This window comes from Zootoca vivipara, chromosome 16, assembly GCF_965207765.1.
Source record: "Zootoca vivipara chromosome 16, rZooViv2.hap1.1, whole genome shotgun sequence".
Classification (NCBI taxonomy): domain Eukaryota; kingdom Metazoa; phylum Chordata; class Lepidosauria; order Squamata; family Lacertidae; genus Zootoca; species Zootoca vivipara.
In genome coordinates, this window is record NC_142599.1 from 5,480,183 (window position 1) to 5,498,476 (window position 18,294).

At 48.6% G+C, this 18,294-nt stretch overlaps 1 protein-coding gene across 1 annotated transcript; it reads left to right on the forward strand.

The window, feature by feature from the left end:
- The first annotated feature begins 2,222 nt into the window (after positions 1 to 2,222).
- Positions 2,223 to 14,210, forward strand: LOC148683075 (uncharacterized). Its single transcript, XM_088659890.1, has 11 exons — positions 2,223 to 2,313; positions 10,060 to 10,209; positions 10,609 to 10,637; positions 10,761 to 10,877; positions 11,076 to 11,155; positions 11,251 to 11,350; positions 11,440 to 11,523; positions 11,731 to 11,835; positions 12,074 to 12,125; positions 13,932 to 14,014; positions 14,163 to 14,210. The coding sequence occupies exons 1-11, from the start codon at positions 2,223 to 2,225 to the stop codon at positions 14,208 to 14,210; spliced, it is 939 nt and encodes a 312-aa protein (XP_088516016.1).
- Positions 14,211 to 18,294: the final 4,084 nt, after the last annotated feature.

The following is an 18,294-nucleotide window of genomic DNA, read 5'->3' on the forward strand; positions in this document are numbered from 1 at the left end:
AGCTGGGCTTAGAAGGCCACAATGCAGAGGGGCGAGGGGGAGAGTTGAGGGGAGGGGAAATTTGATCCTGGACGCTAGTATTAATATTTATTACCCTCGTTGTTTGTTTTACAAATGTTTCACACCATAAATTCATCAAAGTGGCATGCACCATTTGCTCTCAACGCAACAATATGCAAACCGAAACCCAGCCCTTCTGTGAATTTTGCAATGCTTGGGTGCAAAAATTATTGCTGTTGTTTTTATTAATACAGCACATTATTACAATTATTAAAAATGCATTTCCTGGCACAACGTGTGCATAAAATGCATGTGTGAGTGAAAACAACACACACAAATGCTTTATGCTAGGGGGAAATGGCTTTGCAGGAATGCATATATAAGGAGAAACAGAGACAAGCATGGATTCCCAGTGGTGGATTTTCCTAAGGACTTCTTTTTTTGGTATCAAATTCCAAATGGATGTGGAAATATGAACTGAATTTGAAAGATGAGAAATGGAGAGAAGCCAAAATGGGCAGATTTGCTCATCTGTAGTTGTTCAGCACTCTCCATTCAGCCAGGACATTTTTTAGAGAGCCAGTGTGGTGTAGTGGTTAAGAGTGGTAGACTCCTAATCTGGGGAACCGGGTACGTGTCTCCGCTCCTCCACATGCAGCTGCTGGGTGACCTTGGGCTAGTCACACTTCTCTGACGTCTCTCAGCCTCACTCACCTCACAGAGTGTTTGTTGTGGGGGAGGAAGGGAAAGGAGAATGTTAGCCGCTTTGAGACTCCTTCGGGTAGTGATAAAGCGGGATATCAAATCCAAACTCTTCTTCTTCTTCTTAGTGTGGCAGAAACGTTGGAACTCCCTGTTTATTGACACCAGGCAAAAACCTTCACCCTCACCTTTTTGCTTAGATAAGCCTAACCAGAAATGTTGACATGTGCTTTGAGCTTATTGTTGATTTTAATTATTTTCCGATTCTTTTAAATAGCTCCTTTAAACTTTTTTTTTTTTTGGGCTGATTGTTTTATACTTTTGGTAAACTGTTTAGAAGGGTGGTTTTTTGTTGTTGTTTTTGCAGTCAAGCAGTATATAAATTTCATGAGGAAAATAGATAAATAATAAGCCTGGTCCAAGACATTTTGCTACCTGAGGCGAAGATGGCCTCTCCCACCCCCAATTCAACAACAGGGCCAGAGAAAACATGTTTCTGCCTGAGGTGAAAGCGTCCCTCTCAGAAGCGGACTGGAGAGGTTGCTCCTGGCCACAGGACAGGGTCCCCCTACCTACCACATCTGTGGGCAGCTGGCTAGCTTAAGGGGTGCAGGGAACCAGGTAGGCTTTGTTCTCTATCCCCCTGTGATCAACTGAAGAAGCCATATTTACCAGAAAATCAGGTCACCAATAATATCTCCCTTTGATGAAGCTCTTTTAGAGCTAGTTACAGGTAGGTAGCCGTGCTGGTCTGAGTCGAAGCAAAATAAAAAAATTCCTTCAGTAGCACCTTAAAGACCAACTAAGTTTTTATTTTGATATGAGCTTTCGTGGTACTGTATGAGCTTTCTGAAGAAGTGTGCATGCACACAAAAGCTCATACCAAAATAAAAACTTAGTTGGTCTTTAAGGTGCTACTGAAGGAATTTTTTTATTTTGCTTCTCTTTTAGAGCTGTTGGTGCCGATTGCCTCCTCATTCCCCCCTTATACAGTTATCATTCTTGACATGTAATATAATGGAAATTCGGACATTTACATTGCAATGCTGCCTTCTTCATCCCCCTCCAGATCTTTTTTTGTTTTGTTTTATTATTAATAATAATAATATGGCATACATACATACATCTATGATATATAAGTAATAAAAAATATACTATGCTCACCTTTGTGACTTTGCATGACTAGTTGAGCAACCTTCTCCAATTTTGCTGTCGAGTGTCAAGCTTCTGTGTCTTTCTGGATCAGCCATAGTGTCCAATTTATACATGTCGAAGAGATGGGAGTTTTGACTCAGCACCACCAAAAGTGTGGAAGATCTTACGTGGGGGCTGAGAGGATTCCTTTCTCTTGAAAGAGAGAGTCTTTCTCTGCAAGCGACCTGCTGCTGCAGTGACCAGGGAAGTCAAAGCTGATTAGGATCGTTTCCTATTGCGTTTGCAATCGCTGGTTTCCTTTTTCTAACTTTCCTGTTTGGTTTAGAGTGTTGCTTTTCTGATTTGAGCAGGTGGGTGTTGAAAGGATGGCCATCCCTGCCCAGGCGATCTGCGGCCTCGCTGGGCACCTGGCCTCAGTTTCTCCAGTGGCAGCGGCACGTTTCGGAGAGAACTCGGGCAAGGACCCCGTCATGCCCTCTCAGTGCATCTCACCCCCATCGTGGCCAACTTCTTCCTCATTGCAACACATACACACACACACACACACACACACGGCTTGCCATCATAGGAACCAACTCCTAGGGGCTGAGGTCCCTTCAGCCCCCCCCAAAAAAATATTTGAAGGGGCCGCCACCCCCAGAGTTGATGGGCATTCAAATGGTTGCATGCACCAAGTCTTGTGATCAATTATGCGGCCTAGGACCCTCGTACCTATGGGACCGCCTCTCCTGGTATGTCCCACGGAGGACCTTATGGTCTTCAAATAAAAACATCTTGACAAACGACGCTGACGCCAAACCCCTACACATATCAAGAGAATCAGAAACATTGGCAATCCACCACACCCAACTCCCCATCCCCCCCACCTTCCCCCCCTTACTCATAATGTCTCAACAAGTAAAATTGATATGTAAAAATGTTACACGGAAGAAGAAGAAAAATGAGACATTGCACTACCTTTGTAACCCAAGAAAATCCTTAATAAAAATAATTATAAAAAAATTAAAAATATAAACATCTTGGAGATCCCGGGCTACAGGGAGGTTAGGCAGGGCCAGCTCTAGGTATAGTCCCGGTGGTGCGGGGCACTAGGGCGCCGGGCCGGCAGGCGGGGCACTGCGCGACGAAGCCGCGCAGAAGCCATGCTGCGCGCTGCGAGGGTGCGGGCGCCGGAACGATTTCCGCGCCTCAGAGCCAGGGCGCCCGACCTGCTCGAGACTGCCCTGAGGTTAGGCTGGCCTCGACCAGAGCCAGGGCTTTTTCTGGTGGAATGCTCTGTTACAAGAAACTAGGGCCCTGTGGGACTTTACATCTTTCCACAGGCCCTGTAAGACGGAGCTGTTCTGCCAGGCACAGTCTGACCCTCTCTCTCCTTCTGTAATCCTCATAGAACTCTAACCCAATGGTTGCCATTAATTTGAATCTGAATTTATTTTAAAATGTATTTTAATTAATTGACTGTGATTTTATGTACACTGTCATAGAATCATAGAGTTGGAAGAGACCACAAGGGCCATCCAGTCCAATCCCCTGCCAAGCAGGAAACACCATCAAAGCATTCCTGACAGATGGCTTTCAAGCCTCCGCTTAAAGACCTCCAAAGAAGGAGACTCCACCATACTCCTTGGCAGCAAATTCCACTGTCGAACAGCTCTTACTGTCAGGAAGTTCTTCCTAATGTTTAGGTGGAATCTTCTTTCTTGTAGCTTGAATCCATTGCTCCGTGTCCACTTCTCTGGAGCAGCAGAAAACAACCTTTCAACCTCTTCTATATGACATCCTTTTATATATTTGAACATGGCTATCATATCACCCCTTAACCTTCTCCAGGCTAAACATACCCAGCTCCCTAAGCCGTTCATCATAAGGCATTGTTTCTAGGCCTTTTGGTTGCCCTCCTTTGGACACATTCCAGCTTGTCAGCAGGGCCGTCTCAAGCACGTCGGGCGCCCTGGCGCCGTGGTGCGGAGATCGCTCCGGCACCCCCGCCATGCTCTGTTTCTTGCCGCGGCTGGTGGGCAGGCGCAGCACGCAGCACGGTTTCCGGGCGGCTCCACTGCGCAGTGCCCCCCACCGGGCCGGCGCCCTAGCGCCCTGTGCCACCCAGACTACCCCTAGAGCCAGCCCTGCTTGTCAGTATCCTTCTTGAAGTGGGGTGCCCAGAACTGGACACAGTATTCCAGGTGAGATCTGAACAGAGCGGAATACAGTGGTACTATTACTTCCCTTAATCTAGACGCTATACTCCTATTGATGCAGCCCAGAATTGCATTGGCTTTTTTAGCTGCTGCATCACACTGCTGACTCATGTCAAGTTTGTGGTCTACCAAGACTCCTAGATCCTTTTCACAATTACTGCTCTCAAGCCAGGTGTCACCCATCCTGTATTTGTGCCTTTCATTATTATTTTTTGCCCAAGTGTAGTACTTTACATTTCTCCCAGTTAATATTCATCTCTGTTTGCTTTGGCCCAGATGTCTAGTTGTCTAATCTGTTAAGGTCATTTTGAAGTGTGATCCTGTCCTCTGGATTGACTGCTGCTTTGGACTCAGACTTGCTGGAGCTAACGAGAGACACTTTTGGAGTGTGGTATTCTGCACCATCTCCACTGAAGACCACCAGGCGTAAATATATGCAGTGCTCAACCCCCCCCCCCCCGATAAATTCAATTCACATTTGGGTCATCCATCAATACTGGGGACTGCTTTCAGGTATAGTTCAGAGATTTTCACACCAATTCAGTGCTACTAGTACTTCATTCAAACAAAGTAATTCATTCTATGTTCATGCCATGCACTGGGGGTATGGAGCGGTGGGTGGGGTGGGGGACAGGATAGGGCTCCTAAATTAAAATTTAGCTCATGCTTTCCCACACACGAAAAGTTTCCAACTGGCAACACACCAAGTTCGGAGAATATTTTCTTCTTATTCCTTACCTTGAATCAGTGGCATGTCACTAATGCTGAAGGAAGTGACAGCTTTGATGTGCTGATAATGTGAGGAATCATGACGCTTTGAGGCCAGATGTCCTGATAAAATGAGAAAGTTCAGAGGTCAGGAGGAAGGGACCAGCCTACTCAAAATCCTTTGGGGTTCCCCCCTCCACCCAAGTGAGCTGGAATGTGAGGGTGGCATCTGGATTCCCCCCACAGCAGAGCCTAAAATGCCCTTATCTCCAAACCCCCACCCCAGCCCTATGATTTCAAGGAATCAATTCTGAGAGGAAGAAACCACCATTTTCATTTCTGGGCAAGATTAAATCAGAGCGTTGAACATAGCTGTCAAGTTATCCCTTTTTTAAAGGGATTTTCCCTTATGCTGAATAGGCTTCCTCGCGAGAAAAGGGAAAACTTGGCAGCTATGGCGTTGAAGAAGCCATGCGAAGTAGCCCTTACAGGGGGAAAGCAAAGCTCATTTTCATCCTAGTATCCTCCCACAACTCAGTATAATCATCAAACTGTTAACCGTGATTCCAATTTCAGTTTGATTTGTAAATGCTATCCTAGCATCTTCTTTTTTAATCTTCATTTCGATTTCTGTAGAATCATGGAATCACCGATTTTTTGAGTTGGAAAGGACTCTGAGTGTCATCTAATCTCAACTAGATCATAAATGACAATGTGGCCATCAAACATCTACAGTGGTCAGGGCCGGCGCGTCCATTTAGGCGAACTAGGCAGCTGCCTAGGGCACCAAAATGGAGGGGGTGCTGGCCAGCCTGCCCCCCCGCCCCCCAGTGCTGCCTGGGGCCACCTCCACTGCACCTGTCACCTGTTGAGCGGCTTCAGGCCGCTATCCTGAGGCATACGCGTGCCTCCGGAGAGTGGCCTGAAGCCGCTCAACAGCTGACAGCCGCCGTGCCTCTCAGCTGTTTTTTTATTTTTTTCTACTTTTAATTTTTTCTATTTTCTATTTTTATTATTTCTATTTTCTATTTTCTATTTTTTTCTATTTTCTATTTTTATTTATTTATTTATTTATTTATTTATTTTTAAACTTTTATTGGGGGGGGCGCCAGAAGGTGATCTCACCTAGGGTGCAAAAAAACCCTAGCACCGGCCCTGACAGTGGTACCTTTGTTTATGAACTTAATCCATTCCATTTCTTAAACCAAAGCGTTCTTAAACCAAGGCGTGCTTTCCCATAGCAGCAGGGGACTCAATTTACAAATGGAACACACTCAACAGGAAGAGAAACATGTTCTGCTTCCAAGGCAAAGTTCACAAACCAAAACACCTACTTCCAGGTTTTGCAGCGTTCTTAATCCAAGTTGTTCATAAACTAAGCTGCTCTTAAACCAAGGTACCACTATACTTAAAACCAAGGAAGAAGAGCACACAGTCTTCCAAGGGAGACTGTTTCACTGTTGAACAGCTGTTGAAAGCTCTTCCTGGTGTTTAGTTGGAATCTCCTTTCTTGTAACTGGAAGACATTGGTTCGGGTCCTATACTCCAGAGCAGGGGCATACCCAGGATCAAAACTAGGGGGGGGGGGGCAACCCATGGTTGTTCAGGGGCGGGGCCAAGGCACGGAAGGGGAGGGGCCACGAAGTGGGAACGTGGGGGGGCTACAGAGCCACGGGGTCTGATGACATCGTGGCAGCGGCAGCGGCAGCGGCCACCTTGTGCTTCTGGGGCTGGCAGTGGCGGCGGCTACCCTGCTTGGCTGGAGAGGACGGGAGGGTCAGGTAGGCGAGAGGGGGTGGCAGGGCAGGCGAGGGAAGGCACGGCCGCAGTCACGATGGCTCCGAGGCGTTGCTGCATATCAGCATAATATTTCAACCATGTCGTGGGTTCAAGCCCCACCTTAGGAAAAAATCCTGCATTGCAGGGGGTTGGACTAGATGACCCTTGTGGTCCCTTCCGACTACAATTCTATGATTCTATTGATATATTACCATAGCATATGCATCATTCTGCTTTCTTTAATTGTCCTAGGCATAGCAGCCAACTCCTAGAGGCCTAGGTGCCTCCCACCCCCCACCCCCCAATTACTGGTAAATACTCACATTTGTGGGTGCCTCACATTTGTGGGATAACTCACATTTGTGGGTGCCTCTGGGTGATGCTGTGATGCTGGAACATACCGGTACGCCTGTACAGGAGCCTTGTAAGCAGCTTTATCTCTGCTTGATTTCCAGCAGGCACATCCAACAGGTAGATTGTGAAGAGGGCAACCAAAATGAATGGTCAAAGGCCTGGAAACGATGCCTTATGAGGAACAGCTTAGGGAGCTGGGTATGTTTAGCCTGGAGAAGAGAAGGTTAAGGGGTGATATGATAGCCATGTTCAAATATATGAAAGGATGTCATATAGAGGAGGGAGAAAGGTTGTTTTCTGCTGCTCCAGAGAAGCGGACACGGAGCAATGGATTCAAACTTCAAGAAAGAAGATTCCACCTAAACATTAGGAAGCACTTCCTGACAGTAAGAGCTGTTCGGCAGTGGAATTTGCTACCAAGGAGTGTGGTGGAGTCTCCTTCTTTGGAGGTCTTTAAGCAAAGGCTTGACAGGCATATGTCAAGAATGCTTTGATGGTGTTTCCTGCTTGGCAGGGGGTTGGACTGGATGGCCCTTGTGGTCTCTTCCAACTCTATGATTCTATGATTCCTACGCAGCATCAAGCAGGTGAAGTCACTAACATTCAGGGCGGGGGGGGGGAGACCTAAGGCAAATTCTGGGACTCCAGAATCCACAGATACCTGCACAGTCTCTAGCTCAGGTGTGGGGAGCCTCTGGCCCTCCAGATGTTGCTGAACTCCTGCTTGCTGGAGTTGACAGGAGTTGCAATCGAGCAAAAGCTGGGGTGGCCAAAGGTTCCCCACACCTCACCAGTGGAAAAGGATTCTGCATATGCTCAGGAACACATTTCTCCTGCGGTCTTTGAAATGCTACACCCCCCCTTGGAGGTCAAGGATTTCTGTGCATGCTCCAGGACACTCAGCCAAGTTGCCAGAATTTTTGTCAGTCAAAAGGTAGCTGCTGCACTCTTTAGACACAACTTCTGCTGAAATTGCTGATAAATTTGCCCTGGATTCCTCGCGCCGGTGGGAGGGTTCTTAACCTCAGTTCTCCCCCTCAAGAGACGAAGCAGAATGCTGTACGATTATTGAAACCTTTTAATATGTTATTTTATTCTATTATTTCTCGGCAATTTTACACACATATATAGATATTCGACTGTGTTCACCCCAAATGGCTGTGGTGTCTGTTTGTCTTTGTTTTATTTCTGAAATGCAGTTTTTTACTTTTTGTGTTTGATGTACTTCACCTGTGTGGGCTTTTAGCCGCAATAAAGAATCTATCTAAGGATGGGGAAGAGTCAGCTCTACGTTTCCATCGTAAACCTTTTGCAAAATAATTTCCCTCCCTTTTTCCTTTTGTTTGTTTGTTTGCACGCACACTTCTGTTTAATGTTATCTATAATATGGATCAGGCTTGGATTCTAACTGCCTCAACCGTTCCTCATAAGGCTTGGTTTCCAGGCCCTTCATCATCCTGGTCACCCTCCTCTGCTCACTTTCCAGCTGCTCAATATCTTTATTCAACTAGCCTGCACTGACTGGCAGCAGCTCTCCGGGATTTGGGGGGGGGGAATTCCCAGCCCAGCTCCAGGCGGAACAGCAGGTGCCTCCGAGTTCTGACAAAGGAGCATCACCACTCAGGAGGGGCCAGGTGGGGCCAGGTCCTGGGGGAATTTTTTGCCATGGTCACAAGGACCTGCCCTCCTTTGTGACATCTCTTGTTTCTCCTTTAAAAGCCACTGACTTGCAGGCAGCCATTGTGGGTTTGTAGTGAGACGAGGAGAGAGAGAGGAGTTAGTGGCGGTTGGTGGTGATTGGTGGCGAATAGGAGAGGAGAGGAGTTTGGTTTGTTGTTATTTTTCCATTTTCTTATTTTAATTTTGATTTGATTTATTACTTTTATTTTATTTGATTTATTTCCATTTTCTTTTATTCTTTTCTTTTAACACTTTTATTTATTTTATTTTATTTTGTTCTTTATTATATTATTTTTGTTCTTTGTTTTTTGTCTTTTCTGCACATCTGTGCAGAGTTTGTATATATTTTATATATTTTTATTTTGTACATAGAGTAGCTAGAGTTAAGTGTAGGGTTAGGGCGGGGGTTAGGTCTACACTTAGGGCAGGGGTTGGGGTTGGGGTCAGATTTAGGCTTGGGTGGGCATTTTAGATAGTTAGTTACTTTAGTGAGGAGGGTGGGATCTTTTCCTGGACAAAATGGGCAGGCTGTAAGTAGCATTCCTTCACTTTCTCTTCATCTCCGGGGGGTGGGGGTGGGGGGGTGAGTGGTGGGGTCCCCGGCACAGCCTTGGCTCTCTGGTGAGATTGGCCTTGAGAGTGTCTTTGAACCTCTTTTGTTGGCCACCAGCATTACGCTTTCCATTTTTAAGTTTGGAATAGAGTAGTTGCTTGGGAAGATGATAATCAGATATCTGAACCACATGACCAGTCCAACGAAGTTGGTGTTGAAGAAACATTGCTTCAATACTGGGGATCTTTGCTTCTTCCAGGACACTGGTATTAGTTTGCCTGCCTTCCCAAGAGATATGTCACATTTTTCAGAGACACCATTGATGGAATCTTTCAAGGCGTTGGATATGGTGTTTATAAGTGGTTCATGTTTCAGAAGCCTACAGCTGGATTGGTAGTACAAGAGCCTAGACTGAAACGCAAAAGACTAGTTTCAATGGACCAAGAACGGTTTTCATGGGTGGTTCTGACTTTTCCCTTTTCCCAGTGGGAATTCCTATTTGTAGAGCAGAGGCCACGGCTGGTTGGCAGTTGCAGTGCCTGTGTGCTTTGTGCTGGGGGGCGCTGTTTAGCGGCGCTCCTTGGTTGCTATTGGACAGTTACTTGGATAGGCTGAGCAGATTGGTTGAGCGCCTTGTGAGTAAAAGGCTCAGCCTTCGTTAGGGCAAATGCTCTACCCTTATTTACGGGAGCCTTTGGAATGGAAAAAGGAAAGGACTGTGTCAGGATGATGTGTTTTGTGGGGACATTTGCAGAAGTGAAGCTGTTGATTTGGGCTACAGTTGGAGGGGGGTACGGTTCCTGTTGGAGGGCGAAATCCCCCCTTTCCATAAATTCTGGTAACATTGTTAATGAATGACCCAAAGCTCTCCCCTCTCCACATACGTATTTCTGTTCTGCCCATTTGGTGGTGGTTCCCTGTCTTCTCCAGACACCCCTCCTCACACACAAGAATTTGGGCTGCCGGCGTCTGAGTCGCTCTCTCCGCTCATCTCTTCTAGGATCAGGTGCTTAAGGCGCCTGTTTCGGCGCTGCCGCAGGGTGGCCCCCCAGCAAGGCCCAGAGCAGCCCATGGCGCCAGGTGAGCAAGTGGCCCTCCTTTTTTGGACAGAGGAGGGCAGGAATCGGCATGGGGGGAAAGCTAGTCAAAAGATGGAAAGAGCCAGGTGGCTGAATCCGATCCAAGGTCCATTGGGCCAGTGGCTGGAACCCCTCCCCCCAGAGGCCAACCCATTTTGTGGAGTCCAATGAATGAAGCAGGGGGCTGGGCTGCGGGGCATGGCTGGGGGGCAATTGCCAGCGGGAGGGGCACCTTCCCTGGGGAGCCACATTCTGGGGAAAGGAGGACAGGATTGGCCCCCAAGGCCTGGGGATGTCCCACCTCTGCAGTAGGACTTGGAATCCAGGAGAAAACTCTTGGAATAGCCTTGCCAGGGGCTCAGGGACAGACTCACCTGTTTGCATGTCCTTCTTTTTGCAGTTCTGCGGTACCACATCCCTTCCCCAGGGGTGAGTATTGCAGAAAACTAGAACAGGGACTGGATCCCTCAGACCTGCCCCCCACTCTGCACTCTCAGATGCAGAGAAGCCCTCCCCTCACAAGGAACTGACAGCCTGACTTTTGCATTTCAGCTGCTCGAGGATGAGCAATTCTACATCCTCGGGGTCATCCAGAGCTGCCAGGCAGCTGAGCTCAGGGGGCTGCGAACCCTGAAGTGCTCCAAGCAGGAGACGGCCAAAGCCATTCTGGTGAGTGAGGGGTGGTGTGAGGGACCCCCGCGGGCAGGTGGGGGGAAGGAGGGGCTTTAGGGAAGGGGTTGTGCATCTGCGGAGAGGAGGACCCTGCCGCCTTAGGGTCCCCTGGAAAGCCAAGCCTGGTGTTGGGGGTGGGAGCTGTCCCCCGGAGGCCCCGGAAAGAGCTGATTTTCCTCCTCTGTTTTCTTCCAGGATATCTTGGGGCCCTTGGAGCACTTCAGGGATCGCCCCCTGACCCTGGCCCTTGCCTTGGAGGCCCTCCTCCAGCTGAGGTGAGTTGGGTCTTTGGGATGGAGGGTGGGTGGGGGGCAGAACTCCAAGGGAGACTCAGAGGAAGCGTCTAACCCTCTCGCTTTCATCTCTGCAGTACCATGAGGCCCAAATTCAGTTGTGACATGATCAGTGCGATCCTCCATAGGACCATGGAGGCAGTACTTCAGGGCCCAGAAAAGGAGGAGGAAAGAGAGGTATGTCCTTTGTCTCAAATTCCCTTTGCATGGCTCTTTCTTCTTCATATTTCACCAAAATTGAAACTCTCTTCTCTCTTTTCCCGCAGGAGCTGAAGCGCCACTTCCGTCTCCTCCTAGGAAGTCTCCTTATGGAAGCCCCCAATCCTGGCACCCTCCTGCAACTTTTAAGCGTAAGTGTCCCGATGGCATCAGGGGTGGTTTTAGGGTTGCCCCCCCCATCCCTTACCCATTTCTGGGGCACAGAGCCTCTTTGGCCCTCAATTTGGTCCAAGACCAAAGCTGGCAAACCCTCATGGTCCAGAAGTGCCAGGGACTCTGTGGTGGGGGCAGTAAGGGCCGCTTTGGCCCTGACTCTGAGATGCTCTTTCCTCCTGCAGGACCTGCGAGGATACGCCCTGGGGGAAAGCGGGGAGGCTCAAAAATTAGCGGCCAGCAGCATTTCGTTGCTGCTGGCCGTTGCCCGAAAATTTCCCCGCCTCCGAGTAAGTAGCTCGCCTTCTATTCCTTCCTGTGTTTGCTTCCATCCCTCCAAGAGCACATCCCTGAGTGACCTTTAACGCAGATGATGCGGTGTGTGTCCCTGGGGGCCAGGGTGAGGCCAGAGGCTGCCCTTCCACCTCTGCCCAGGAGGCTGCAGGGCCCAGGGAGGTCCTTCCTGGCTTGGCGCTGCTTCTGTGCTCTCTTGCTGCCAACTGACCCTGATTTTTCTTTCCTCTGCAGATGACGGTAGTTCGGCCGGACCTGGCCTGCTTCCGACAGAAGTCAGAAGAAGGTGAGCCCCACACCTTGGAGACAGCAAACTACCTTGTCCCTTTATTTGCCGAAGACCCACCTCTGAGGTCTTCTTGCTGGGACTTCTGCAGGACCTGCTCCCTGCCTGGCAGGTCTTTCCCACCCATAGCTGCCAAGTTATCCCTTTTTTTTAAGGGAAATTCCCTTATGCTAAATAGACTTCCTCGTGAGAAAAGTGAAAACTTGGCAGCTATGTTCCCACCTTTGACTGAAGGAGGGGGGGGAGGCCTGTGGGAAAATCTCATTTTAATTTTCATTCTCTTCCATCCAGATGATATTATAATTGAAGATTTATAGGCAGTGCGGACACCAGAGAGAGGCCAACATCCAAATGAACTCAGCAGGTAAGACTTTCTCAAAAGCCCACCTGTAGTTAGAGATGCCCTTGAAGTAAATTTTGGGGGGTCCCTATGAACCCAATTAATTGGATCCTGACCCAGGGAGAGTCCAGAGATCCCGGCAAGCAAGCGCAGTTACTGCCGCTTACCGATTGCAAAAGGACAGAGATCAAGCCAGGGCTGTCAAAAGCAAGGCAAAGTTTATTCACCAACAAAGAAACAAAGAAATAAAAAGCTGTTGCAACAGCGGTTCCCCCTCACACAGCGAGATGGAGTGGAGAACCCAGAACAAAGGGAGTTTCACATTTTTATAGGATTTTTCTTCACATGTTACATAGTTACATGAAAGGCGGGAAATGGGAGGAGGGTCATCTGGTAAAGACAAACGGGTTGATAGTCCTTGATGGGAAAAACAAAAGGTGATAATTCCCGGTGATAGTCCAGTTGATGCAACGGATATTCTCTTTATTGTTTCAGGGCGACTTGGGCGGAGGTGCGGAAGACGTCGATGATATTGAATTCTAAATAAAGTTGTTTTTCTTTCCTTGAACTTGTGTATTGGTGTCATTTGTTCGCGACCAGCTAGATGGCAGTGTGGTATAGGGGATGTCAGGGTGGGAAGGGTACATGAAGGAAGTCCATAGAATATACAGGGCAACGTACAAGATGTCAAGCCATAGAATATACAGGGCAACGTACAAGATTTCAAGCTTGTGACAATACTTCATCAAATAGATACAATATTGAACGAAAAAGGTATCAAGGGTTACATTTCAGATTCTGTTCTAGGAAAGGGTTACATAAATATTGTAACGGGTAAAAGGGAAAAGAGCGGCTACATGTTAACAGCGAAAGTACGTTGACATTTCAGAGGAACGTTTTGACAGCTCGCAACAAAGTATTAAAGGAAACGAAATCTCAGCTCAGAAGAGTACCCAGAAGAAAACCCTTACTGAAAGTAGTATAAAACAATTTCTTCTTTATGCTGGCATAGTTTATTGGGGCATGATTGGTGAGGGTGTCTCGAATTCGATAATCTCTCTCCTGGAGGGAGACGCTTCGGCTGCGGCGGGAAGGGATTTGTGTAAAGGGAGGTGAAAGCAGTCATTTCGAACATCCTGAGCTAGGTATTGTTATGTGTGCTGTTTCAAGGAGTTTCCTGAGGGGATTGTGGAAATCAGCTTATGCAAAGGGGTGAGGCGTATCCGAGGGTAAGTCTGGGTCAAGAAAGGATTAATCCTTCCCTGATATCAGGGCTGGCTTCCTTCTGACCGGACTTTGACAGTTGATAAAATATGGCTCCTGTTTGGCCAAGGAGATGGTTCCCCTCTCTGTTCATTTCTGGACTCATAGGATTGGACAGTGTACCCCGATTTCCATATCACCCTGTTTCATCTGTGAGAGAAGCAGGAACTCCTGGCATCCTGCTTACCTGTTTTCTCTTGCAGATGACAGAATGATGGCAGCAAGACCTCCTTATCCATATTTTCATGGGGGCAGAAGGGATGCAGTGGCTGTGGGACCAGATCAGGTAGGGGGAAGCTGCCTTGTGGGGACAGAGCCCAAGGGGTGGGGGGACAAGGATGAGCAGTCAAGGATGAGAAGAGGCCAGGGAACCAGGGGAGGGTAACCAATGGCTCTCAAACCCTCGGTGAGTGAGGGACTTTCCCCTCTGTCAGAGAACAGGCCCCGCAGATGGAGCAGATAAGATCCAGAGGAAGCTGTAGAGGGAAGTGAGGGTGTGATGGGGCTCATCCCCCCCCCGGAAGGGAGCCCATGGAGGAGAACTCTGATTCTAAACCTCTGCTGCCTCATGGAATGGCTTCAGGAGAAGAAAAGGCTCCAGAGTAAACTCTACACAGATGCAGAGTGGAGTCCCCAAGATGGTTGGATGGCATTTTGTAGACCTCCTTCTGCAGCCAAGCTGGGGCCTTATGCCTTGCTCTTGTTTCCTTTGGACCACCTCAGGGAGGCCGAGAGAGAGGGGGTCTTGCTGTCTGGGCACAGGGTGGCTACCTTTGTTTTGGCAAAAGACAGGGCAGGGCAGGGGACAGAGAGAGATCTGAAAATTATTCACATTATTTTGCCTCAAAAGATCTCATGGAATTTTGGGTTTTCCCGTTCCTTAGGATATATGATCTACTCCCTGTGTAACTCCACGTGTCTCGGTCTCCAGGGATTTCACCGATTGGTGAAAAGAAGAAAGAGAACTGGAATAGCATGGAATAAAAACAAATATTTTTAATGGATTTTGAATAAATGCACAATAAATTGTTACTGTTTTGAATTTCCTTGTGTTATTGTCTTCCATTCTTCCTGTGTTATTGTCTTCCTGACCCAATCTCCCCCTGATCCTTTCCAGGTCAGATTCCAGGGGTGGGTGCTATTATTTAGTAATTCATTTCATTTGTGAATCGCTTTCTATGAAGCATAATGGATTTGAAGTAGAACAAGATCCAGAGGCCACAGATTCCCCATCCCAGCACTACAGAAGTAACTCTAGAATCCTTACCAGATTCTGTATCAGAACTACAATAGAATATATCCCCTTTGGCTTCGTAAGATTCCCCATGCAAGCCTAAATTCTGTAAGGGTAGAAATCAAATCTTCCAACCTAGCATTGGCCTTAGCAAACTCCAACGACATCAAGCCTTTATCATTAACGATCATTTCAACGTGCTACTTGGAACATCGAACATGTAAACATGATGTGAGCTACAAGCGATCGCCAGAGAAGAAGAACCGTAACAACCACCACTTGTATAGGCGTGTGTGTGTGTGTGTGTGTGTGTGTAATACATTTCCCCCTTGGCTGGATTTTCCCTCTCATCTGGCAAAGATTGTTCAGAATAAGAATCCCTAAGGGCCATATCAGAGCAATGAGTCCTTGACATGGGCGTACCCAGGATCAAAACTGGGGAGGGGGAGCCATGGTCGTTCAGGGGTGAGGCCAGGGCACAGGAGGGGAGGGGCCATGAAGTGGGAACGTGGGTGGGGCTACAGGGCCAGCGGGCCGGACGACATCGTGGCGGCAGCGGCGGCGGCCACCTTGTGCTTCTGGGGGCTGGCAGCGTCGGCGGCTACCCTGCTTGGCTGGAGAGGACGGGAGGGTCAGGCAGGCGAGAGGGGGTGGCAGGGCGGGTGAGGGCAAGGCAAGGCACGGCCGCAGTCACGACGGCTGCGAGGTGTTGCTGCATATCAGCATAATATTTTAACCAGTAGATCACTGCTAGATCACTGGCATCCCTAAAAAAAGCTCACCCAAAATTTTTCTCCTCCCTAAAAAAAGCTGAACTATGACCTGAAGCCATAAACAAAAATGGGCCTCCCTCCCTCCTAAAATAAGCTCAACAAGTTTGACCTAAACCCCAAAAAACAGGGCTTCCCTTCCTTAAAAAAACTAAACAGCTTTGACCTGAACCCCCCAAAAGGGGGTAGATCACTCCCAGTTTTTAACTCTGAGTAGATCAGAGTCTCTTGGGAGGTGGCCACCCCTGATTTACAGTATACAGATGCAGGAGGAGCAGACTGGAACACCACTGCTTTTTATAAACATCACTGTGTCTATCAAAGCTACAGCCCCCCCTTTCTTATTCACTTCCTGTTAGCCTTGCAGAGCCACCTTAGTCAAATTTAATCCTCTGCACCCTCATTAAATCGCCAATAGAACTCTTAATGCAATCCCTGAATGCTCATTAACAACTCCCACTGAAGAACAATAGGGTGAAGTGGTGAGTTATCAAATCTTGCCTGAAAGGGATATCTGCTCCATTGTCTTAACTGCTTAACTACCGGTAGCCACTTTGCTTTATTTATTTGATGTGTTTTTGTTACAGCTGTGTTCCCGCCCGCCCCCCCGCCCCCAGCAAGCAGAGACTGAGCTGCTCTTGCTAAAGCAAAGCCCTTTCCACTTCAGATGTTGGAGGGGAAAAGTGCTGGTTATGGTCTGTAAAATACATTGTGTTTTTTTGCTTCTAAGGGGGGCAGCTGCCCCCCTGCCTACGCCCATGCTCCAGAGCAGGAGAAAACAATAGGCAATAAACAACTATGTGGTGGAGGAAGACAGGGGAACTGTACATTTGCAACTGCATCAGATTTGGCCCATGCTCTTGCCGTTGTGAGTCAGCTTTTCCATGAAAGAAGCTGTTTTCACCACACACCACTGTACCAACTACCTATAGAGAAACCAGAGGATGTCTTCCAGCCCCCAGCCACTGTCATTCTGGCGGCTACCAATACCTATTTTTCATGAAGCCCTAATTTCAGGACAGGGGCACTGAATCTGGACTTTGGGGTGTCAGTCCAGGGCTCTGCTGCCCAGAGAGCCCCCCAAACATCCCCCTGAGATTATGAGAATGGTGAGACAGAGACAGTGGCTGAGGAAGGGGGGTGACGGGGGAGGTCTGCACTGGGTGCCATCTCTGAAGAGGGGTGACAAGAACGCCCCTGGGTGTGGTGCCACGAGCCGCTGCCATCACACCGCCGCAGCCACATGCCAGAGGATCCTCCACTCACGGCTGCATCTTCCTCTGCCGTCTGTACAGCACTTGAGCGGCGCTGTTAGCAAACCGCCTGGTGGCACATGCGCAGCGCCGCTCGAGTGCCATACGGAGTACCCTAATCTTCCACTGCCACTGCAGCCGCAAGCAGAGGATCCAGCTGCCATATGTACGGCGTGCATGTATGTGCAGTGCGTAGCAATGCACGCGCATGCGCGGTATGTAGTGGGGCACACGCACGCACTGGCAGGTGGTCCCCCCCCCCGATACCCCCCGGGTGCCAGTTCTCCTTACTTCGCCACTGGACAGAGACAGCAGGAAACAGTTCTGGTACCACAACCTGTCTTGGCCAGTAAGCAAGTGGTGCCAGTTACTTCAAAATCTCTCTCTCTCTCTCTCTCTCTCTCTCTCTCTCTCTCTCTCACACACACACACACACACACACACACACGTCGGCAAGGCAGAGGTCCAAGGGTCGAGGATCAAGGCGTCGGTCCAAGGAGCAAGGCGAAGGATCAAGGAACAGGAGGCCAGATGCAACAAGGCAGGGATAGCGTTGCTGTGGCCAAGAGCTGAAGGGAAATGCTGAGCTTTTATCCCTCCCAGCTCCTGCCACCAGGTGCAGTGAGTTATCAAGTGGCCTCACCTGGGTGATTACTCCTTGCCTCTCCAGCACAAGCTGAGGCCTCACCTGAGTGGCCACTCATTGCCTCTCCAGCACAAGCTGAGGTCTTCACCTGAGTGGCCACTCCTTGCTTCTCCAGCACAAGCTGAGGCAGGCCCCAGTCCTGCAAAGCACTACAGGCCCCAGAGCCTGTCTCCTGCCCATACTCCTGACACACAACCTGTCTTGGCCAGTAAGCAAGTGGTGCCAGTTACTTCAAAATCTCTCTCTCTCTTTCACTCACACACCATTTCCCCAGGGTTGAGCATTGCACTGCAAAACAAGGTGCCAATCAAAGCCTCATTTCTTGACCCCAATAAGAATTCAAGGAGGTCCAACCCAGGACTTAGGCCACATTGACATCACACATTCAAAGCATCAAAATCCTGGGAGCTGTGGTTTGTTAAGAGTGCTGAGAGTTTTTAGGAGGGCCCTGTTTCACTCACAGAGCTACAATTCCCAGAGATCCCTGTGGAAGAGGAACTGATTGCTAAACCATTCCAGGAACTGTAGCTCTGTGGGGGCTATCCTTGCAGATCACCATTTATTGACGACATCCCTTTCTTGCTTTTCCAACTGTGCCTTCAAGGGGACGTACACCGAATCAATCTATCATCTTGGAAAGCAAAAGAAACCATAAAACAGCAA

Excerpts from the sequence above, each read along its gene's own strand:
- LOC148683075 (XM_088659890.1), top strand. The coding sequence starts at position 2,223 with ATGGCCATCCCTGCCCAGGCGATCTGCGGCCTCGCTGGGCACCTGGCC. Across the intron at positions 11,156-11,250 it reads GAGGCCCTCCTCCAGCTGAG|TACCATGAGGCCCAAATTCA; the intron begins GTGAGTTGGGTC and ends TCATCTCTGCAG. Across the intron at positions 11,351-11,439 it reads AAAAGGAGGAGGAAAGAGAG|GAGCTGAAGCGCCACTTCCG; the intron begins GTATGTCCTTTG and ends CTTTTCCCGCAG.